The sequence below is a fragment of the Pezoporus occidentalis genome, unplaced genomic scaffold (genome assembly GCF_034315485.1).
Source record: "Pezoporus occidentalis ecotype Australia unplaced genomic scaffold, CSIRO_AGI_Poc_V1 ctg27, whole genome shotgun sequence".
Classification (NCBI taxonomy): domain Eukaryota; kingdom Metazoa; phylum Chordata; class Aves; order Psittaciformes; family Psittacidae; genus Pezoporus; species Pezoporus occidentalis.
In genome coordinates, this window is record NW_026914611.1 from 8,874,804 (window position 1) to 8,899,994 (window position 25,191).

At 40.4% G+C, this 25,191-nt stretch overlaps 1 protein-coding gene across 6 annotated transcripts in view; it reads left to right on the forward strand.

The window, feature by feature from the left end:
* CLYBL (citramalyl-CoA lyase) overlaps positions 1-25,191 on the forward strand; it is a 168,080-nt gene that overhangs the window by 60,716 nt on the left and 82,173 nt on the right. For 4 of the 6 annotated variants that reach the window (XR_009965970.1, XM_062624675.1, XM_062624673.1 and 1 more), the window contains exon 2: positions 4,868-4,972. The exons of the other annotated variants lie outside the window; for them this stretch is intronic. Coding sequence is in view for 3 of the 4 variants with exons in the window: in XM_062624675.1 (XP_062480659.1) it covers positions 4,868-4,972 (105 nt within the window). In the remaining variant the exon portion in view is untranslated. The remainder of the gene's footprint in view (positions 1-4,867; positions 4,973-25,191) is intronic. 6 annotated transcript variants of the gene reach the window in all.

The window sequence follows — 25,191 nt, forward strand, 5'->3', positions numbered from 1 at the left end:
CTTGTGGGGGAGATAAGATCTGTTCCTGCATCTGTAAGACCCAGAAAGCATTGAATATATTCTTAAGTAGAGCAGATGGAAGAGTCCTATCACCTCCTTTCTACTCTTATGGTAGAAGGTAGATGTTGACCCACCTCTTGCTTTCCTTCCCTGTTACACCACAGAGGAGCACTTTTCTAGTGGCTGGACTTTGAATCAAACCCATCAATGGGGCGGTGGTGCAGTCACATGTGCAGCAAGTCCCTCTGGTCACCACTTCACCCAGGAGCCACCCTTCTTGTTTGACCCCTGCCGTCTTGAGGCTGCCACCTTCCTGCTTGTCAGCAGGTGAGGTGATACAGGTTGTACAACACAAGGTGGTAGGTGTGTATTAAAGAGGAAGAAATCGTGATTTTCATCCCATCACTGAGAAAGTGGTGAGGAACTGTCCTGTGGGGAGCTGCCTCCTCTTCACAGCCTGTGTAAAGGAAACAAGTAACTTGTGTAGGCTTAAGACCTGATATTTAGTAAACTGAGGAATTTTTAAAGGCAGACAAACGAAATCCTGGTTCCATTAAGTCACTGGCTTTTTTATCTCATTGAATTCAGTAATGCTGAGGTAATTCACCCAGAGTGCTCCGGAAAATCATGCTCTGGCAGTCAAGTAAATGGCTGAGCACGGGGCACCTTGAGCCGAACTTCCTGTTGGTTAAGTGATGTGACCAGCACAGAAATGCTGGATCAGTGGCCACAGCTTGGGGTTTTCCAAGATAAACAAGAAAACATTCCCTCAATATTTGCTTAATTTATATTTTTGCAAAATGAAATACCTTCCAAGCAGTAACAAATGGAGCCATCACGACACTAACAGACATGAAAATGCATCCATTGCTCCACTTACTTACACTACAAAAAGAGCCTGCACCGAAATTCCCAGTTGGGTATTATTTCCTGGATTTACTACAAAAAGAACAATGCATGTTTATTAAAAACAGAGTGGCTTTTAGCAGAAGCAGTAGCGCCGCGCACAATACACCAAAGCACAACAGGGGCCTTCTCCCAGCAATTGATGTGGAGAAGACCTTTGGCAGAGCAATATGGAAATTCACATTCAGTGGCTTGATTAATTTGGAGTTTGGAAGCCACCTTCCCGAGATGGATGACAGTGGCTTATTAAATAAATAAATAAGGAGCAAGCTGAAGTCGCGCCAGCGTTATAGCATCAGATTTATGTCATCTGCACAGGCAGAAAAGGCCTTTGTCGCTGCTATTGTTCCGCCTGTCAGCAGAGGCCTTGGCAGCGGCCTTTTGTCAGTGTTTGTGTCGGGGTAATAACGGGGAGATGACGGCGGTTGGTCCGTTTGATGTAACCAAGTTTTATGGATGCCAGAGTTGGCATCCGCACACGCGGGCGGAAGAAGATAAGCGTGCCGGGGCGCCAGGCTGGCCTCCCCTCAGCATCCCTCTCCAGCAGCTGGATGGGGGGAGATGCCAGCCAGGGTCCCTGGGGCTCTGCTTCAGCCTTGGGCTATCACACAGGGAGCTGAACAGGAGAAAGGGCTAACGGTGAGCAGCATCTCTCAGGATGGCAGGTTGTGCCTGCTGCAGCTCCCTCCTTGCCCTGAGCATGGCTCCAGGGCCTGGGAGCCTGCATGAGTCCTATGGGAATATTGGAAGCAAGTGGCAGCTTCAGAGTTTGTGTGACTAAAACTATTTCAAAGTAATTAAGAACTGTCTGGTACAAATCAGGGTAACATGGTATATAGAACTAATCTGGCACACTCAGGTTAGAAGCAGGTAGGAATATTAGGAAAAAACCTAACTTCTGCATCAGAAGTTGTTACATGTTTAAAGGAGTGAATGCATCCTAATTTCACACCATTTTTAGGGGAACAATCTTCTGCGATCCCTGTGGTTTTTACTAAAATCTTTGTACTTCTTTTCAACTTGTTATCTTTATGTGTTATCCTAAAAGATAGAAGACTTTAAAAAGCAAAACTTTATATGGAGTGCTGTGTGATTCATTTTACCTACAGAAACATGAAAAACGTTTATGTTGCTCGTGTGGAACTCACATTAAATATGAAAAGTAGATAGATCACCACAAGTCATGAAAAAAGGTGAGCATGCTGACCTGAAGATGAAATATAAAAAGACTTCCAGTTTGCAGCTGACTCTAAGAGCAACCCACTTTATTATACCACAAAGCTAATACCGTTGGGTTAAAGAATATTTGGCACCCCTTTGAGAGTACCCATCCAGGCTTAGCTCTGTGACTGCAGAAGGGTTTGCATGAGGACTGAACAGTTGCCATTCATGTTGGAATTTCCAATTTACAAGCAGAGTATGAAAATCATTTGAACTCCACTAATGCAGAATTGAATAACAGGGAATTAATTATAAAGACTTTTTGAACTGTTTTTCCTGCTCTGGCATTTTTTCAGAGGCCAGTAATTAAAAGTGAACTGAGTTTGACACCAGTGAACTAAGTAACCCATTGAGAAAGACTTCATCTAGAAGCTTTTTTTTTCTTGGCAGCAGGGAGGAGGAGGTTAGAACAAAGTCACCAAGTTTCCTATTTGCTTGTTTTGGGAGTAGACTTTATACAGATATAAATCTTATGGTACACAAGTAAAAGACACAGTATTAAAAAAAAAAAACAACCAAGCAAAAAATAACCCTGGAAAAACCTCTTATCTTACTGCATCTCATGACACTGGTAGCTACACACTAAAGAGATTTGCCAGGGTGGAATTACAGCACAGGATTTTGCTATAAACTCCACTGGGCAGAAATCCATCTCATTTGTATAATACAAAATCTGTAAAGATGCTGGTCATTATGCTGGGTTATGCCAAATGTCAGTGCTCTTTGAAAAAAGGGTGTTAAATCTTTGTGTGTGCATGTAACGGAGAGAAGTGTTTTCTTAAACCAGCTTACCCTGAAAGTGAAGGGAGAGTTGAATGTAGGAAAGAAATACATTTTACTGATTACATTTGACTGTGGTAAGCTAAAAAGATCCATACTACATGAAACATTTCCAGTATAAGGGCTAAGCATTATAGGTAACCATACATGTCAATTTAGCCTAAATCCTGTAAATGCATGTTATATATCTATTACTTTGGAATGTATTTTATTAGTATTACATAGAAAACACCCTTGCATGACTTTATATTAACTCATGCACATACACCAGCAGCTTCTTAAACTGGCTGATGCTTGCCTAAGCGCAGTGAGAAGTTTTCATCCACAGTAACCTTCTAGAAACAGAAAATCCTGTTTCCAAATGGTTGTCTTCACTTCCGTGTGACTTCAGTTGGTGAATTGAGAGCTTCAGATGTTTTCAAAAGAAGCAGACCTCATTTTGCAGGATTTATCTACCCTAATTTACCTATCTAATAAAAAACAAACAACAACCAACTCCAAAATTGTTTGTGAAGCATCCTTCTGCTGTACATGGTATAACTTCTCCTTATCTCTGGAGCTATTCTTTCATGTCCTCAGTTGTGAGTGTAAATTAATGTTAGACAACGTCTCTAGGTAGTATTCAAAGTGCTTTAAAGAAATTATGGAATATATCAAATGTAGGGCAACCTATTATGCTTTGGACTGACAGAAAATAGTACGCTAAAAAGCATTTGTTTTCTGCTCTGATGCTAATTACATGGCTCTGGTGTCCTTCCATCACTCTTTGTACCTCTCATTTTTTCTATTTGACTGCGTGTCCTTTTATTCTGTTCCATTCTGTAGGATTTGTTCCTTTCTTGTTCATAGCATATAGTTCCGGTTGTGTTTGTTGGGGGAGGGCAGGTATTTTTAGGTGAGGATCTGGTCCCCCAGGTACTAGAATCACTATTTCAGTTAAAGCCTTCACACTCGAGCAGCCCTTACGGTGCAGTCAGACGTATACTCCAGGAAACTGAGTTGGCCCCACTGTTTGGATACAAAAACAGAGCAAGGCTGTTACCTTGGCGTTTCCTTTGTAGTTTCCTGCACCCCTCTCATCTGGCCAATTTGATTGAATTTTATTAGGAAGAAAAATTTAGCACCTACTAATTGGTATTAAGATGCTTTTTGTAAAACTGTGTTGCAGGCCTGTAATGTTAAGGGACTAGAAACAAAATTAGACTCCAAAACTGCCTTATAACCCATACACTGAGATATCTAAAGAGCCAAACAACCAAAAATTCATGGAGAACAATGTCTGAAGCAATGACCACTGCAGGTGTGTGTGGAGGCCAGTAAAATATAACTCTGAGTCAGAAAAATGTGGTTAAAACAATGTGCTTAGAGATCCTTCTACCACTGTTTTGTAATATGCTGAAGTGTTTTTTTTTCTAATTTCTGAGCTGATTTTCTGGATCCTAACTAGATCTTCCAAAAGAGAGTGAAAATGAGAGAAAATCTTTATGGAGTTTGTCCTGACCTATAAAAGCACTGCTCTGCAGGAGTTACAAATGGCTTTTTGGCTAAGTTCAGAAGCTGAAAGGGCCTCTACTTGTTTTGTCTCCAGCTCTGACAATAGCCATGGAGAAGAATGTCTTCTTTAAAAGTCCTGGGGATCAAGCTGAACCTTCAGCTGCCGGAGTTTCGGCTCTCCCCTTCCCTGCCAAAAAAAAAAAAAGTTAAAGGGCCTAATCCCGTTTCCATTGAAATTGATGGAACTTTGCCTCTTTTCGGAACTTTTTTTTGGTAGGCTCCTCTGTTGGGCTGCTGGAAGCATGTGTTACGCTTTTAGGTTAAAACCAGGTTTCATATTTTACAGTACAATATAAAAACATCTGAGGAAAGGAGGCAAGATTTCATACCTGGAAAAAAAGGAACCCAAACTGTTCTGAGTTTGATAACAAGCAGTAGGACGCTGGTGTTTTCTACATGGTTGCAGGTGGTGTGTTCTCTCCCATTCTTGTTTGCCAGCTTCTGCATCAGGGCTATGGGCAGCTGTCCCCCAGCACTCAGGATCCAGCACCAGCAGGCACCCTGCAGCCAGGTAAGTAAAGCAATTATTCCAAGGGATAGCTGAGCTATTAGTAGGTCTCCTTGTTTCATTCTTAAAAAATCAGTGCTTTCTGATATATCAGTGCCACCCCACTTGCCTAGGCAGTGAGATCTGGGCTCAGACCAGCACCTTAAGCAGTTTCAAACATGCCACTCCAAAAAGGCCCAAGTCATCAGGCCATTTGCTGTGTTGGTGGAGCCTCCCCTATTCCTCATGTTGAAGCCGAGCAAGAAAGAAATACCAGTGGCTTTTTATATGACCAGAATTTGCCTATGCCTCAGCCTACCTGAGAACAGCTGGTATCCTGGAGAGCAGGATCTCTCAGGCAGCATAGGCAATAGAGAGGACCCTGTCTCCCCTTCCCTGGGACATGCTCATATACACAGTGACCTGCACCTCCTCTTGTCCAGTCATGTTTTAGGACAAAGAAATGCCTATGAGGGGGCTCATCCTGGACTGGAGATGTTCTGCAGTGGGGTGGGGACCCATCAGAGCACACTTTGTTTCTTCATCCCTGTTCCTCACAAAGAGCTGTTGAGGATGGAAGGCACTGCAATACAGTGAGAAGGGTTAAAAGCTTTTTAATTATCTTAAATTGCTAAGACAAAACCGTAGCTGTAGCTTTGAAAGTGCAAGTTGTTCGGGAAACTTCTGCAGTCAGTAATGGGAAGGAGGCGCATCAGGAGGGCAGGTCCTCTATCCCAAAAATACCAGGCTTGCTTGCTAGATGACTTTTCTTTGTACATGTCTGATTCCCTTGGTTGATTGTAGGGGTGACCTACGCAAGTAATGCTTTAAGTTACTAGTGTGAGGTGGGATGAAGTCTGCTCCTGAATTGGGAAATTAAACTGAAAAAGTCATGATGACACTGAAAAGGAGCAGTCCCGAAGCAGCAGGGGAAGCAGAAAAACAATTCTGCAGCCAAAATAAATCTCATGGTTAGCTGATAGAAAAAAAAGAACGAATTACCTCAAAGGGCATGGATTTCTGAGTGATTATATATCTGAATACATATCTATGAGCTTGTAGACCTGTTACAAAAATACATTCTATTTTGCAGAGGAATGTAAAGCGGTCATCAAATTGACAAAATCAGATTAAAGACAATTTGGACAAAGTTATTACAAGATAGTAATGCCATTCTTGCTTTCCATTATTTGTATTGTCCATATGGAAGGGACAGGTGGGTATCTTTAGTTTAACAACTTCTGGTATTTAGCTTAAAGGGGGAAAAGTACAACACAGAGACTTCCAAGAGCCTTACCCTGTAGCAAGAAACATTTTGAGCAGAGGCTATGTTTGGTGGGTACAATGCAATGTCATGTAGAAATGCTTAAATTACTTCTGAGTGAGCTAGCTCAGGAAGTCAGAGCAGCGTAATTGCATTAAGTGCTCTACTCAAGCTAATGTTTTCTTTTTCTGCTTCTACCAGAGCAGCTTTGATATGTCTGATGGCATTACATTAGGTGAGTCAACTTGCCTAATGCACAGAGTAATAATGCACAGTGCCTAAATAATGGGAAGACCAACACAGGTGATATGAAAAGAAGCAACTCAGTGCTTCTCACACTGTGTTATTAAACTTGAATTCCCACAGTGGAGAAACATCACATATGTGTTTGCGGGTGCTATATAAAATCTATATAATCTATTTCATATAATGTCAGGCAGAATGTAGGGCCTTAGAGTAGGATTAAATCAGAAAGAAAAAGGAACAAAAGTGGGATCATTTGGCCTCCTAAGGCCCTTAAGGGAATGGAAAACAAGTTTAACAATGTGGTGATTGTAGTTGTCTCCTCAGCATTACACCGGTGTGGGGCTCCCTCATGTACCTACGAACTGGGAGATTGCCTGCTCACTCCACTGAAGGTAGCCTTGGGTGCACCAGGCGCTGCTCCAAAATCACAGCTCACGGGGATAAAATGGAGAGCAGTGCATTTCTTTAAGGGTAGAGAAGCCCAGAGGATAATGGAAGCATTTAACTGCCTTGCCTGGGTTGATGTATGAAGGTGGATTCACAAGAAGTTCCCATAACATTTTGCTGGCGGTTTAATCATTACCAAGCGAAAAGCCTAAAGAATGTGGAGAACAGGACACTGCACTTGTGGGTTTTTTTCAGGGGTGGTGTTTTCTTCTGTTTTTAAGAAATGCATGTCTTTGATGAGATATGGCTGCAGGCTACCATTTTACATTTTATGGCTGCAGGCTACCATTTTACATTTTATGTCGGCTACCTTTTGTCAGCAGCTCATTATTGATGCTGTATTCTGTTTTAATTCACACTTCTCTGCTAATCAATTACAGCATTTATCCATTAATCAGGTATTCTGACAGGGTCAATAACTGCTTTGCAGTTTTGGGGGATGTTGCGTTTTATGAAGCAAGTAGCAACAGTCGATGGGTTAGTTCAGCACAGCGTTGTTTTCGCAGGCTGATGGACGTTCAGGGGGTAAACACCTAGTGAGGCTTCTGGCAATTATTCGTGGTTTTTTTGATTCCTTATCAAAAACCTCATCTGCTTGCAGAATTCATCCTTGTTGGTGGGTGTGCAAGAGTGTGTGCATGAATGTGTGCACTCACACATGTGAGCCTGCATGCACCCGTGTGTGCCTGCTTTCCCCCATCTGTGTGTGTACAAGTAGATGTAGGTACCCTACAGTCTAAATGTCTACCTTATAAAATATGCCAGTTCAGCTCTGTGGCTTGTAGCTGCTACACTGGTAGTAAATCATCACAAGCATTAAAGGGTTTTTTTCATTTTAGCAAGTGGTGTAGATAACAGAGGGGGCAACATTTAATTGGACAGTTACAGTTTTGGTAGTTAAGTTACCGTCTATAATGATGGTAACAGGTTTCAGTTATCTTTTTTATGACAGATGTACCAACATTTAATTGTTTCTCGTCAAGTGTGGAAAGAAAAGACACTTCTGTAGATTTTTCAATTCTTCTACATGTCACTTAGCTGTCTGCACCATTGTTTGAGCTCCTTTCTCTCATCCTTTTTGCAGCAATGAGTTGTGTCATTCCCTCATGATCAGCACTTTTGTTGTCTTTGTTTTTTGCTGTACCTCAGAAGTCCATCTTTTCTTTCATCTCCTTCCCATTCATGCATGAGGGAACAGTTGTGCTCTGTTGTGGGGATGTTCCGCTGGATTTCAAACAGTAGGGTTTCTTTTTATTCTCTTCTAAGTAGTACAATGGGGCTGAATGTCTGTTGCAGAATGCACACACTAATATGCCAGGTTATTTGGTTTCTAAGAAGTCAATAAAAATGCTACATTTAGGTTCAGTACTTGGCTTGCTTTTTTTTGCTGTTTGCCTTTCAGTCTTCAGTTATAAATCTGTTTGTTTGTTTCTGGTTATAAAATATAATCCTCTATATTAAATCCAAGCGTGGAATCAACAAACACTTAGGAAAAAACGTTACTGGCGATGGAGTATTTTCACACTACCAGATTTGGCAGACTCTGTCTTCCCTGATAAGGAAGGGAAAATTGCCGCCAAATCTAATTAATGGGGTCTATAGCAGGGAAGGAGAGGGAGGGAGAACGGAGCGGGGGGTAGATTCGATCATGAGTTCGTCTTGGCAAAACTTTCTCGTTTCTTGGTGACTTAGCTAGTCTTTGCACTTGAGAGAAGGTAGCTTTACTCAATTTCATTTTAAGGACTTTTTTTTTTATTATTGTGCACATACTTGGTTTATAAACACTTGTTCAAAAGCCATTTCAATGGCAAAAGGCTAAATACATGAAAAGCTAGAGATATCTTCAGACACTTTGTTCTCATATTCAGGAACAATCTTCAAAATCCTTCTTAATGAGGTCATAAAAGAAAAAAAATCGAACAAGTGGTACTTGTGTACCTCTCTAGGATGTGTCATTGGGGTCACTTGCCACTAGGTTATCCTATTTAAAAAGGGATTGGGATAGTTCAATCAAGCATTGCATTAAGAGGGAGACTTTGATTAATTCCTTCTCTTCTCTATTGTGCTATAGATAATTTCAGTAAATTTGTGATACTTTCTTCTTAGTCAGTGTTGAGGCTTAGCGTTCTTGATGCGTCATGCTGAGTATTAGCATTTATTGGGCCTATTTGGCTCTAGTAAAGAGGAGTGTAGGCTGCAGACAGCCCTCTAATCTTTGACAAGTGAGGCCATTCTTTCAACATTACCGTTATCTCAGGTCATAGAGAGAAAGTGTTCTCTTACAGGTTTGCTACAGGAACAAATATAGCCTGTAAAGGAAGGGGAAGAAGAAAAAGTAAGTAGGCTTATGATTTATTGCAGATTTCTTTTTGGAAAAAATAGAGGTGACTTTTACGGAGAAAATTACTGTCTCCAGTAACTTGTTCGTTTTCTGACACAATGGGAGAGAAATAAAGAAAGGCAAAGCTGAACTGTGTTACTAACTTGCACCGTGGCTGGAGACTTGAAATGTAGCAGAACTGCAACTCAGAACCCAGCTGCAATGGCAGTGTTTCTATACCTCGTGAAACCTAACTTTTATTTTAAAAAGTAATTGGGTTTGGTGGGAAATTTCCTTTTTCATTTAATTCTAGTTTAAAATAAAACCAACAAACTAAAAGGACCTGTTTTAACAATGAAGAAATAGCGCTGCGTCCTATTTCTCAACTAAACATGCACTTTTTTTCCCTTTAAACATAGGACTTCAGAATTTGCATGATACATCTTTCATTCATTGTAAAAAATTTTTCTATTTTCGTTGTTTGGTGTAATCTCTCTTCTCTTCCCTGGCTCATTTTGAAAGCGTGTGTGATAGTCGCTCTGGAGACTCAAGGCTCTGTTGGGTATACACATATTTAGGCACTCTTTAAAAAGTGGATTTTTGACCTGATAGACCGTAACGGCTCCCAGGGAGCCACTATGGTCATTGTGTAAATCCTTCTTAGTTTTCGGTTTACTCACTTGATATACCGTAACGGCTCTTAGGGCCGTTATGGTCTTTGTGGTAATCCAGCTGCTGCACATGCGCGTGAAGCTTTTGTGCCTAAAAATCCTTGGGAAGTTTTGTTGAGAGCGTAGCGGGCACATCCAGAATTGCTTCCTTTCTGCTGGGGGGGGGGCTGAAATGGGTGAAGGAAAAAGCAGTGGCTCTTCTTCCTTTTCCTCTGGCAGCAGCCAGCAACATGGGCACCTAAAAGGCTATCAACCTGCCAGAAAGTGTATACATACACATACATATATATATAAGAAACCCCAAAAATATCACCTGGAAAGACTAGCCTGAGTCAGAATGTTCACAAGCATGAATCAGCCAATTTTTATTTATGCATTTGTTTAATGTATGTCTAAGATGTGTGTCAGGCTTCTGCCCAGTGGGATTTTTGACAACTGAGTTATTGACCCTTGAAAACAGGGAGTTGTAAGTGAAAGGCTGATATAGTCGTAACTATAGCAACACTGTCAGTGTTCCTGTAATTATTAACTTTTTTTTAATAACAAAATTAAGAAGCTGTTTCTGTTCTTAAAGAAACCTTTATTGCAAACTGATGGTGCCAATATGGAGACGCGATATGTTGAAACAATGGATGTCAGTTAGTTAGTGAAATAATTAAAGTACGGGTAAGGATGGAAAAAGAGCTAAGGATTGCTTGCTTGTATGAATAAAGCCTATTGGTTCAAACAGCTCCTATGAGCCAGTGATGGCAGACACATTTAGCCATTGTTTTGTGCTGTGTAAAGCTGATGGAAGGCTAGATTTTCATGACTTGTGCAACTTTTCATGCCGTGCTGTCTTGAGAGAGCAATGTGCGTGCTGAGGCTGCAGACAGAGATTCAGACATTTATTTGGAATTAATTCTCTGGTGTAGAGGGCAGAGTGACTTAACTGTGCAATACCGTGCCTGCTCTCAGGCCACATCCCATGATTTTCCCCCAGGTCTTGGGCCATGGTGGCCATCAGTCAGGTTGGGCACCTTCTGAAAATGCTGCTGCTGTTCTGAAGTAACCCTTCACCCGTGTGGGGACACAGTCAAAGCACTGGCCTTCTTGTCCCAGTACAGCTTTCCAGAGCTATGTGCGTGCATGTGCTGGGGGAGGAATCAAGATGGGAGGGAAACACTGTCGTACTTCAGCAGGGTCTCCTGAGCAACAGATTGATCTCAGAACCCTGTTACAGTCTACCCTGTTACCCTGTTTCTAAGGCTCAACAAGTCAGTACAGCCTTTATTATCAGTTTAGTTTGTTTGCATTTTCTAATCCACCCTCTAACAGGGATGAAAAATGCCCTTTATGTGTAAAATGTGTACACCTTCATATTTAACATGAGCACAGCAAGTATTTAATGCTGCCACAAATGACAGCAAGTCCTCCATTTTTTTATTCCTTAGAATCCAAACTATTGATATAATCAAGTTCTTTAACTGCTTCTGTTAAACAATCAGTTGCTAAGCTTTCCTTAGCCAGGTTTTAGATAATGGCTTTTGTTTTCACTTAGCCATCTGTCCCTGTATTAATTGTCCTTTTACCCTAGCATCCACCCATAATTTTGGCAAACTGGTTCCTGAGGTTGGTCTAAATTCCTTTTGCCTCATTTTCTATTGTTGGACACCGTTAACTTTAGCATTTCACACATTTAATGGATGCATTTCTGGCTACTGAAGGGAAGTTCAGTCACTTGCACTGCATTGCAGGAAACTGAAGTTACTTGATTTTTATGCAACATGAAGTGCTGGCAAAACAATGTAGATGCTTAAATGAAAATGATCACTTGTGTGTGGGAAATCTGAGCGTAGGGCAAGTAAAAACATTTTCCTGCTTTCTCCGTGAAGTGAGGTGACAGGTCACAGTTGGAGGGTTTCAGAAGAATTTCTGGGGTCAGCACTGAAGTTCTTATTTCATTTCCATTCTGTGTGCTCAACCTCCATTTGTTCCATGAGTTTTACACAACTTCTTCTCCAGTCTTTGACTGGAAGGCTCCTGAAACAAGCCCTGATTCAGTAAGGTGCTTAGTCAAGTGATATTATTAGGATGCTCAGACTCTTCACGTTGTGCTTAGCTACTTGGCTTAAATCAAGATCCCACTGTCTCCTTTTTGCTTCCTGCTCCTCCCCTATACCCCCCATCCTTGAAACCCCTTTCCACTGCTTCATCCTCAAAGACTTCTGCCAGGCTACTCTTGGTTTCTTTAAGTGATGCAGCTGGCAGCCCTGAGTTAGTACATTTTTTCTGTCTCTGATGCCATGTCAAGAGATTCCTTGCTCCCTGCTTTTCGTTAATGCTTGCCTCACCAAAATCTCCACTGACCTTGCCCTCTTCTTTTTTGTTTGTTTTTGTTTGGTTTTTTGTTTGTTTTCTTTTTAATTACATCTTCACCTTACTCTTTCAATCTTGCTTTTGCCTTTGTTTTCTCCTGACTTTCTAAATGAATACCTGCCCTAGCTGCCTTTTTGCATCCCTGGTTGATGGTTTGGTTTCTGTTTCACAGTCTCATCTTCTGTCCTTGTGTGTCCCCTGCAGTCCTCCCCAGTCTGCCCTTGTCTTCCTCAGTAGTGGGTGGCTTGGTTAGGATGACATCTTGGCACTGTCTGCCTCGCCACTTGCACAAAACCCGTTCCTCCCTTTGGCCATCAGGGGCCACCTCACTGAGACCCAGTGAATTTGTCACCCCTCTCCTGGCCAATTGGACCACCCTGCCTTGCTGGGTGCTGCTGTCCAGGATTACCTCTCTTATTTTAACTCATCTGTAGAGTTGCGCATTGAATGTTGCTGGCTCCAGGTTTCATGTCAATGTTGCCCACGTCTTGAGTTTTCCTCACCTCACCCTTCTGCCAGACCTGGCTCCTTGCAGCCTACAATTACCCATTTATTCTCTTCCCACTATAGAGTCTTCCTTACTGGCCCTCAAAGCTGAGCAGTCTTACCAAAGTCCTGCATCTTCCCTGCGTTCAAAGCCACCCTAATACTCCTTGTGCTATGTTAAATGTTGGCTTGTTGGTTTCCAAGCAATTGAAAAGGTGTACAGAGTAATAAAAATGTATTTTGAATAAGATGTACTCATGTTTAGTTGATAACAGGCTGCAGCTGCCACAAGCTTTATTTGTCTCTCCAGGCAGTGAAGTACCTTTACTTCCCCAAAATTCAGTCCATCCTGGTCTAAAGCATGTCTTCTGTTTGCTTTCTTCATAATAGGCAGCATTTTTGCAAAGATTAGAAAATAATAAAATGAAGTGTTTTAAGACTGCTGTATCTAAAATCACATAAAACTTCACTAGTGTTTATTTATATTTTAAATTAATGCAAACTCCTAAGGCATGAATGTACCTACTACTGTACCTACTAATATTTATAATATCCTTTCTGTGTATCAAAATCTAGCAACATTCTTGAAACGTTCAAGTTAGCAGGTAAGACTGTTATCATGATGGGAAAACAGTTTTTACATTATATCTGCTTATGACAGGAACAGAGGCAACATATCTTTAAAAGACACCAAAACACAACTTTATTTGTTGAAAGGAGAAGCAGGGTTTCAGGCTAGATTGCGCCACATGTGTTTTTCTCTTTGAGGGTGCTGAATGCTGGGACTTACCTTGTAGAGCATCAGGAATGTCCAGCAATGGAACAACATTTACTCTGAAGAAGTCATTGTAATATAGAGAGAAATAAATGATTTAAACACAGTACTAGCACTAGTAGTGGTGATGATTACCTTCCAGCTATTCCAAAGCTATGCAAAATAGCCTAAATGCATATCCATTTAGGTTCAGGTATCTAAGATGGGCATGGAAGTCTTCCCAAGGACAGGCCTCTCTTCACTGTTCCCACAGAGGACTTGAGTCTTTTGCAAATGGCTCAGCTGTGGTTTTCGCAGCTCAGCATGGGCACAGCAGCTATGCAGTCTAGGAGTGGAGTGGAGAACAGCTCCTAGAATCATTCAGGCTGGAAAATGCCCTTAGCATCATCATGGTTTGGGAATGCCTACCTATGTCGTGCCGCTCCTCAGAAGGGAAGAGAGAAATTAGTTCCCCCCTCGCCTTTTTAAGTGCACTTTAGTGCATCTGTCTAGTACTGTAAATGGCTATTTTAGCTAAAAAGTTGTCTTTTTTCCCACCTAGCAACGCATATATTAATGTATACTGATGGAGTATTGATGAAACAGACCCTAAATTCCCTCCTTGCCCTTCAATAATAATCTGAGCAGGGGCAAGGAAAGGAGGGTATGAGATTGTGCTCTTACTTTCTTATGGCTGAAAATGTTGAGCTCCAAGAAATTAAATGGAAGGAGTTTCAGTTGTGTGAAAAAAACATGTTGCTTTCTTTGTTCTGGCACGAATTGGGCAAAGACAGAATGCAGTAATATTAAGGGCAGAGCTGCTTTGGCTCACTGAGACATGTCTTCGGTCTACAGCAGCTGTAAATCTGCAGGGTCACACCTGTACTTGAAAGACATGTGGGATGCTCACAGCGTGTGAATGTAAAGTGTGTGATGACGGTAAGAGACCACAGGTGTTGCAAAAGCAAGGCACTGTCACCAATAACTAATGGTGGAACAACATTCAGTCCTTGGGAGATTTCATATTTCACTGGAGAATTCCCACTCTAATGCTACTGCTGGAGATGCAGGAAAAGGCAATTTATACCAGCAAAGTATGAGAAATATTTGAGACTAAAAGTTGTGGAAAACCAAGTTTGATTATTTCTTGGATTTATGGAAGATAATTCCTTTTGCCACTTTCCATTGTTGTACTATGCCACACTGAGTCTTTTTATATGCATGCATGTGTACATATATATATGCACATTTATATGTGCCGAAATAACTAAGTTATATACGTAGATACACATGCTTGCACATAAACACGTAAATGTAAGCATGCACGCATATAAATAAATGTTCACCTCTGACTATTGTGGTTGCAAGCCAAAATAAAACCTTACCTTTAAGAAAAAGGATATTAAACTGCCTGTCCAGTGTCTCACATTTTGTTCTTGCTTGCACCTAGTGCTAGTGAGGTTACTATTTTGCATTTTCTCCTTTAAACTCAAATGACACAAAAAAGGAGGAAAGACTTTGCCTGATGGATGTGTTCTGGAGAAGAGAGCGGATATGCTGCTATTTTCTCCCAGAGCATCTGTTGCTAGTCTCTGACAAGTCTTGCCATTAGTGACGCACACTAGCTCACCTAAACTGTTATTTGCGAAGATAAAATTAACACATCCATGACACCTTTTTTATCAGCAAAGAAGCAGATGAGGACGAACAAGGAGCAGTGTGAGACTAAAACTGACACTTCAAACCATCCAAATTCCATATATAAAATCTCAACTTTGTTTCTTAATATTAGTGCATATTACTGACTTGTTATGCAGAATTAAAATGTACCTCAATGATACTATTTCATCTTTGTACTAAAGCATATCTAGAATGACACCTAAATAAACAAAGCAGGCAGATACAGTAATGGTATATTTTTTCTCTTTATCCAGTACAGGATAAAAGACATATGTCATCTCATTTCCTTAAGTCTGAACCTGTATTCATGTAAAGAATTCATTGGTAAAGAAGATTTTTAAAGGAAAGCCAAGTGATGCCTTACAGATTTTCTCAGGGAGTTTTTTTCCACAAGGTTATATATCAGTGAGTTCAAAGAGTCTGTATGTTGTTCAGTTCTCATACAGATATAGAGTGCTATAACACTTCCTTCGAGAACCACAGCTGCTCATTTGAATGTCATAAAAACTGTTATATGGAAGTAGACCTAATCCTATTTCTCCTTATAGATTGTATTTTCATGCAATCCAGGACTTTTGCTCATCTATTATATATCATTATGAACTAAAAGACATTTTCTTTATTTGCGTAGGTTGCAGGGAAGGCAGTGTACTTCTGTTTTTCACTTATTTTTAAACAAATATTGAACAGCCTGTGTGAAGAATTTAGAGGAAAAAAAAAATCCTCATTCCTAAACTCAATCTGGAAGGATTTCTTCTTCACAGCACTCCTGAGCAAGCTGTGTGCTTAGTGACCCTTTCTCCTTTGGTTCTAAGAGAGAGGAGGACAGATGATGAATGACAACATGTGTTGTGAGGCAGTGAGGTAGGAAATCCACATTCGATAAAACTGAGGTGTGAGTGGCAAAGGAGCATCCTGTGAAACAAGGATGTTGGCAAGGAGAGCAACTTTGAGCTTTACCTAAGTTTCAGTTGGCTTTTTCTTTGCGTTCAGCAGCCACAGTAAATACATGCTGTAGAAACCATAACCACACAAGTAATCTCACCTGGGAAACATAGATAAGAAACTCCCACAGAGCATGTAATAAGAGAGCTTGCACTCTCACTTGCACAGAGCCAGGACTGTCAGGTGCTGTCAGTGCCCTAAAAGGGGCTGCTAGCTGATAATTTGACCTTTTATTCAAAAATAAAATCATTCGGATTGGCAGGGGAGTTGACTTTCACCCCATCTCTCTCCCAGTCTTGATGATGATATTTTGAAGTGCCCATGTCGGTGACTGACTGACAATCAAATGGGGTGGGACTTACTAAGTAGGGGAATCTGCAGAGGGGACCTGTGAGCCATGGTTTTATGACCAGTTTCTAAGCATCCTAGGATGTGGCAAAGCCAATCTGATGAATTCTGTGGAAATGTTTAGATTACTAAATTTCAAAGGTAGCTTAGAAATGAGTTTTTCTATAGCAGGCTGCTGCATTTAGTCTTAAAACGTGTTCCTTGGCCAATATTTTTCCTCCATCACACCTTTGTCTTATCTGCCCTGGTAGGTCCGGCTCCTTTAAGGTGTTTGAGCTTGCTCACAGAGCAAAGCTCGTCCTTGGTAAGATGGGCTGTGATGATAGGACCAATATGCCCCTTCACATTATTTCCTTGATGTGGATGCTGCTGGGTGGGGTTCATCTCCTCCAAGCATGCTCATCTCCTCAGGGAACTTAATGAATTGCCTGAGTGAAGAGGAAGGTTATGGCTGAATTCCCCCCATTGGAGGGTGCTCCCTGGGCTTTGACCACACACCCCAAATACGCACCCATGGAGGGGGCAGGACCTGATCCACCAGTTCAGCAGTGTGAGGGGTTTGTTCCTTTCAGGGTAGTGCCATGCAAAGGCTTATCGCTCTCTAAGGGGAACTCGGTGGCTAGAGAGGTGCTAAGCCTGAAGAGGCTGGCAGGAACTAAATTTACCATTTTTAGTTTACTGACCCTACCAAGGAGATGATTTTGGAGGCCGCTGCTGAGATAGGGATTAGCAAGCCTGTTGCCCTGTAATAGGAGAGTCCTTCAGCTGCCTATGTGGCAGGTCAAAATGAATTGACAACTGTCATTTTTTAATCATTAGTTTCACAGTATTTTGTATTTCCCTTAAGCACAGCTTCCTAAAATCTCACCTTTATTTTATCTTACTTTTGAAGAAAATTTCTGGCTTTGACTGTTGCAAGCAAAAGCTTGAAAATGCAAAACCAGGAACACAAGAACCAGAAAATGGTATTTCAATGGGCACTTGAAAAATGTTGCCATTTTTAATGCATCACATTGTTCATGATTTTTTGAATTCTTGGTGATATTAGCAAACAAAAAATTAATAGTGGGTTTTTTTAAGAGATGTATGGAATAATGGCCTGCTACAGGATAAATACGGAAGAAAATGTGTATGTTTCATAGTCATCTGTACAAAAGCATTAATAATGTTAATTCTTGTAATATACTGAATAAGTCAGATGAAAAAGGAAATGCTATTGGATAATAAAGCTTTGCCAGGTGTTTATTTACTGGAGATCAAGAATGTTTTGCAGTCTCCATAAGGTTGTTTAATCCCACTACTGCTACTAGTTTTGTATGTTTAAACTTTGGATAATTGTTCAGGGACATGGTTAAAGGCATTAAAATATAGATGTCAGAATTTAGGGGCATTCTGTGCTATCTTTTGATATTAATGGAATAACATCTGGGTTTCAGCTGATTTCATTCTCACAGGAAATAGGTCTGGGCTTATTACTGTTACTACCACAACTGCCATAGGAAGATTCCTACATTTTATTAACACTGAGTAGTGATAGAAAATTCATTTGATCTTATATAATGTTTTCATGGTTAATAAGATTTACATATGACTATGACATTTTTGTATGATTAAAAGTACTGGAATTTCATTGCAGTGGGCATTAACTCCTGTGATTGAAGTTAAGGGAGATTTTTTTTTATAGCTAATCAAGAGTTTAACTGCCTCTGGGGCATTTTAAGAAAATGTTATACTGTACTTAACGGACATTATACTACAAATAAGAGTGATATTCCTGTAATTAAAACAGTCTGGATATTGCTTAATGAAGGTTTTTCTTATCTTAATGTATAGGCAGTAAGGATTCATGTAGTTGCCTTTATTAACTTGTGGAGTTAGTTAAAAAGCTGGTTAAAACAGTAAGTCCATATCAGGTCAATATAAAATGCCTATGTAGAGATTTCATTGGTCTTATAAATCTGACTGGTTAAAAAATAAACACAGATGCTTGTTTGTGCCATCCTGAGCCATACTGCAGGGTAGTATTTCTGCCTGCAGACATTTCTGAAGTTAAACATTGCCATGAGCCCTGCAGGATTTCCAAGTGTTCTTCTTTATTGTCCATTTAGGAAGTATTTTAAAATTTCCACCAGGCTTGTATTCAAAAGCAGAGAGCGGTTGGTTTTCAATTAGTGTCACTGCACTTGCTGTTGGACTAATGGCATTCATCCTTTTTTCTGTCATATTGCATCAGCTTTGATGTAATTGCAGCATTTTATTTTTTTGATGTAATTGTGGCACATTTTAGTTCTGTTCTACAGTGGTTTCGTATTTGCTAATTGCTTGCTAAATTGTTCTTCACTGCTCAGTTGTTGAGCACAGAAACCATTCTGAGTAAGATCAGTTTAATACCAAATTATTCTTGTGCATCATAATAATTCTTACACAAAATAACGCTTGGCTAAACGTAAATTATATTTTTGCTTTTAATCTTACTCTCAAAACATCATGCAGGCTCCCCCCCCCCCCAGCAGAGATTGAGCATCTCTATATTGTTTAAAAGATATTCACCAACTGGATTGCATCTGCGTGCATCTGTCTCAATTTTGCACAAGTCTCTGTGCCAAAACCTGAAAATAGCAGGTTGGCTCACATATAGTCTAAGAACACATGGAAATGAAATAGTTTCATAATACAAAATTAATCCCCAGTCCTGCAGGCAGTTAAGCACATGGTTAATTTTAAGTGTTTTGACTAGTCCTTTTGATTTCCTTGGGCTAAGCACATGCTTGACTGAGTTTACAGGAGCAGTCTCAAAGTGCAGAGAAGACTGCAATATTATTTTGTTTTTCCTAAGTAGTAAAAAAGTCTGTGCTTTATTTAGTAGCATAATTTACAGTACAGGAATCATCGAGCTGTTTGTGCTTCGGCTAAGTGTAGACTGCCATAAATTGCAAATCAAGATAAAATATGGACTGTTTAGTGAAAAATTCTCAGAAGTGTGAAGGGAACCCCAGTTTATAAAATAACCCCCTCACAGCCAAAATTACAAAGACCACAGTTTGTCATAAAAAAAAAAATCAGAAAGTTTGAAAGACCCAAAGTGGGTGACAGATTTCTTCTCTCTTATGACTTCTGCAGCACCAGTATATTGACTCGATTCATTTCCTTCTGCTAAATATTTTCAGGCACATCTTTAGAGTAATTTTGGTTTAACTCAGATGTATATCAGAGCTAATTTTAAGGACTGTACTGTTTTCCCTTTCTCTCATGCTGGGCAGATATGGATATCTAACCTGCATAGGCTTTGGTGAGCATAGTGGCTCTGTGTTACAGCAGTCATTTAACAGGCAGGAAGGGCACTTTATTGATTCTGACTTTATCAAGTGCCTGTTTCTTATTTTACATATAAGTCATTAACAGCCTTCTCCTAAACTGTTCGGGAGGCTCTGGCTGTTTGGGATGCAGACTGTAATGAAGGTGATTAGCACTGAATTTTGGAATCCTGGTCTTGATCTTGACCCTCCAGCATTTAACCAGTGCACACACAGCTGGACCGGTTGTGAGAGCTCAGTGGTGGGGATGCTCCCTGTATCCTCGTGTTGGCACCAGCACAGAAGGAAGAGGGGGGAGTAGGAAAGAAAAGAGGGGGAAAGCATGTTCAGTGGGAAAACAAGTTCTGTCCAAACTTTGTTGTCAATTTTTCTATATGTGTACATAGAGACACGATGGGTGCAGGGTCAGGGTGTGTGAAAACATTAGGGCAGAATTAATAGGAAGAGAAGTGCCCAGCAGTGAGCTGGAGGGGAGAATTGGAGGAGGCAAGTGACATAAAGAATCTCCTCAAAGTTCATTTTTTCTGCAGAGGCCACTAACATGGGTCTGACTTTATAACAGTGTAATCATCACAGATTTGTGGGGTTTATAAATTTGCTTCCCAATAGAGAGTTTGGCATGGGATAGTCCAGGACAGTTTGCTAATCCTGGAGCATACTAATCCTCCTCCTGAATTGGAAGATGCTTGACCCTAGAAGCCATGTTTTTTTCCTTTTTGTTGCACAGCCCTCAGCACACTTGGTGTATCTTGGTTTGTACACAACAGTGACAAATCAAAGCAAATCATACACTGATGTCATACATCCAGAGTAATCTCTTCTTACGTCTCAACACACATCTTAAAAAAGGCTGATTTTATGTGTACTCCTTTCTAAACCTCTTGGTATGGTATTGAATCTTCATCTTTATCGTGGGATGCTTTTGTTATTTAAAATGTGTTGTAATTTTCTGTCTCAACTGTTGCAATTCTACAAAAAATATGTAGTGCGAGAGCTTTTGTTGGGAAAACAAAATTTTACAACATCTGTTTGCAGTGTTGTAGATTAAAAACTGCAACACAGAAACAACATCAGTCAAATAAATGGAAGCACTTAAAACTTACAGAAATTAAAACGATTTATATTTAGTGTTTATGTATCTTCATACATAATATATCTTCAGAAAACAGGGAAATTAATTTTTATCTTAGCTACACCTTCCTTTGCTTAAATGTGTTGAAGTGAATGTGTCACAGAGTGCTTTTACATTGCCCTGAAGTGGTGTGGGTTTGACTGAGCAGCAGAAAGCATCTGAAGGAGCCATAAACTTTGCTAATGGTTAAAGCAAAGTGAAGCGCATCTCAGCTCAGGAATACTTTGTGAGCATGAGGAGGCATTTGGAGTCATCCACATCGTAAGGAAGGGAGTGAACCCTCGACTGTATGTCACATATGTTAAAGCTCCCCAAGACAGGACACCAATTAACCTTGGATGATAGCAAACACACACAGACAGGCTGCCCGAGAGAAGCAGCCTGTTGCCATTAGTAGGAAGCAGCAGCCCTTGTCACCCTGAGCTATTATTTAAATCTCTTCAAAAATTCCCTTATTAAGTCACAGAAGAGTAGCACTCTCCTCTTCCTCACAAACAGACTGGTTTTGCTGCAGTGAAAACAGGAGATGTTAGTAATGTGAGACATCACTGGTCCTTTTATTTTTATCCTTGCTGTCTAATTTGGCCATTTTGAACTGAGAAATAAAAAAGAAACCCTGATCTTCAGTCAAAGCAATTCAAGCCATGGTGGAGCTCAGAGTGAACCAAAACAACAGGGTCAAATGTAGTTGAAAGAACATGGTGGGGTAAATAAAAGGTCCTTTTTTTTTTCTTCACGTTTAATGCTGGTGGGAGGAGAAAGTTTGGTTAACTATTTAACCTGCGATAGCCTTTCATCATTTTATGGCGTACGGATCTGTGATTTTAAGCCTTTGTCAGTAAGTTCATGTTTTGTAGTCGATCTTTTCTATAGTGTCCAGTTATATGACTTACATCAATTTACTGGAGATAGGAAAAAATTATGTATAGCAGCTGAAGGCAGATATTTTTCCTAAAATTACTAGTCAGCAACTTTGGATTTAGTATCCAGTTTCCATTTAAAGCCTAAGTTGCTTTCTTCCACTCACATCTGCACTGTGATGTTTTTCACCAGAGGGGCTCTCCCTCTTTCCCCATTTGATTCGCCTCTCTATTTTTGGCTATAACGTGATGTGTCCTGATCAGTTGGAGCAAGCGCTTGTGAAAGGTCACTTGGAAGCCCTCTTTTCATTTCTCCCCACTACAGTTTTTCCAGCAGGCAACCGCTCCTGGGAGCGACCCCCTCCAATCTGTCCCTTTTGATATCCAAAGGAGGTTGTTACAGGGGTTAAATTTCTTAATTCGCTGATTTCTTGGGAGCACTTCTTTAGCCCACCGCACTCAGTCCCTGCAGCTGGGTGCAGGCTGCCTGTCTCCCTAAGGATACTGTGAAAGTGTTAGGGGTTATTCTTTCACCTTCCAACTTGAGGGATGGGGGGATGGATTTTACACCAGTTTATCTCCCATCACCTTCAGGGGAGTTAAATCTCCACGTTCCATCGGTACAAGATAGTATTAGTCTTATGGGGGGAAGTTTAAAATCAGACAAAGCCTTTTCCAGAGCGCTTTGACTGGTAAGGAAAGCTGCTTGTCAGAAGATCTCAAACCACGGGAGCTGGTGGCTTCTGCCTGCCCTGGCAAGGGGTTGGGTTTGGGGGTTCTTAATTAGTTTTCAGAGGGTCAGGAAAATGACCGTAGTGGGTCTGGAACAAAGGAAGAAATGAAAATGCAAAGCTGAGTGTTTGATATGTTGATAACGCCCCAGTTTTAATTTTAGCCTAATTGGATCAGGGTTAGTGGCAGTTGTTAGGTAAAGTACCTTCTCGAACTTCTGCCTTTATTCAAAAGTAAATATCGTAGCTCTTCACTTTTAACATAAGTCTTTTTCTTTTTTTTTTTTTTTCCTTCCTTCCCCCAAAGAAGAACCACTCAGTTTACTTTGGATTTATTTCCACTGGGAAAGCGCAGAGATTTCAGGGGCCTGTATTCTGATGGTAAAGCTTGTGACGTGAGCTTTTGTTTTCCATGCGAGGAGGAAACATTAGCATTTTTTCACATGTTAACTTTTCAACAATTGCAGGGAATTTCTTTTTCCTTAAAAAACGCCGTCCTTTTCTTTTTCCTCCCCTTTTCTCTCTTCTTGATATTTTTATTTCCCTTTTATATGGAGACTTGTAGATTTTGTCACTTCAAACGTTAGCTGTTCCTCCTCTTTTCTTTCGCTTTACAATACACACTAGGAGATTTTTTTTTTTTTTTGCATATTCCTCCCCTTTCTCTGTGAGATATTGTAGTTGACCAAATTTAAAACACTACAGTATTTAGCATCCCCGCAGTGCCATTTTAAGTATTTGGACCTGGAAAATGCCCCAAGCAATAACTACCTGAATTGCTTTTAATTACACAATATAGCTGCATCATTTTACTTCAGATTCTTTTTGATTGATGCTGTAAGGCAATTGTAACCATGGATGATGGGATTAAGTGCCTCTTGAAGTGACTTTAGCTTCTTGTGGGAACAAAGGGAAAGAAGAGAACACTTAGTCCCTTTTTGAGTGAACAGCCTTTTTTCACTTGCTATATAAAGAAATACAATTAACAAACATTATCCCCAGAGGTGAATTGAAATGTACGTGCGGACAATAACCGCTCTTGACTGCAATTAGACATATATGATCTGAGGTATTTTGGCCATTCATTAGTGCTAATTGTTTGAGAAACAAGCCCACAGAACAAATGATTAAAATGTTAGTGCCATAACCAGGATTATTAGCATGTGTGATAAAATGCATGCGCCGCAGCTGTACCAATAAAACTCTGGTGAGTCGCTTTGATTCGACAAATGCTCAGCTCGGCTGAGAGCCCTTCCTATTTGCACAGGGCCTGCTGATATTTATAACAAACAACTTATATCTTCTTTTCTTAGTTAGAAAGAATTACTATGCAAATTGCAGGGCTTTGTAATTTCGAAGTAGTTTCCTTTGTCTTTGGTGGATTATTTGTGTGTGGTTGTGAGCTACTCCCTAGAAAATTCAACATAGGAAAACCATTGTATTTACTCTGGCTTGGGGTTTTTTGCTCATATTAGAGAAATAATTTGTAGGAGATTTTGCTGCATTAGTTGTTTCATGTTCAGTGGTCTTGGTTCACTTCTGTCCTTGTGCCACAGCACCACAGATACCCAGGATTGTGGTTGGTATGCAGTTACATGCATACAGGTCAGAAATACACATTGTGGAAATTATCCATCTTTTTAAATGGTTTTAGTGAAATGCTGAAAAACGCTCTTTGAAAACACTTTGCCAGCACTGTGCCAAAGATTGTAGAAGGAGAGATTTGGCCTATTAAGAAACGGATATTTTTCCATGCTTCAGGTAGATCGTGGTGTAGAGTCTCTTTCAGGGATGCTTTCATCTAGCAAATAAACAGGGAACAGAGGGACAGGCTAAAGTGCTGATCCTGAAAATCACTTGTGAGAGTACTTTACTTCGTGAGCTGTATGTTGTTGGCTCCGAAGAGACTGCACAGGTGTGTGCAGTTAAGTATATGTGTGAGTATGAGCAACGCTGGAATGTGAAAATGCAGTTTACAGCAGGGAAATGTGTATAATTTGGGGTAATTTCGCTGGTTGCAATCACACTGTATGGCTGCCATTGTGAAGTGCAATGTCTCTTAGTAATCAAAAAGGTTTTCTTTTCTCCTTCCTGAGGATGAACTACTTGCTCTTGGGTGAAACAGTTCTCAGAGGATCACAAGTAACTTTAACTCACCAGCTACTTTTGCGTATTTGATGAAGACTTCAGTAGAGTGTTATCTTTGCTGAAGAAATTTAGTTTCATTACCAAGACCCAAGAGCGTTCAGCATGCTGCTGGATGCTATGAATGAAAACATGCTGCTATAAAACAATTTAATGAGCATTACCCAATAGCCCAGTCCTTGTTTTAACTTACAGTGCTTAAAGGAAGAAACATTGTCTTAGCAAATTCTCTTGGCTTATGTCCATGCGTTTAGTTTAAAGCATAGTCAAGCTTAGTTTGAATCATTAAAATACTTGCAGTCAGGAAACATATGTAAGGTTTTCTTCCTTTTTACAGCATGCAGTTAACAATATAATTGAGATTGCAGTGCTGTGTGGGGTTTTTTGTCCTAAGAAAGTAACCACTGGGGATGTTTTTATTCTAACAAAATAACAGAAGTTGAGATAATCAGGATAGTGTTTCCTACCACAGTAGCTAACTGCTCATATGCATAGCACCCTGGGCCTTGCTGCTGTTTTAAAAAGGTTTATAAGCAAATGGA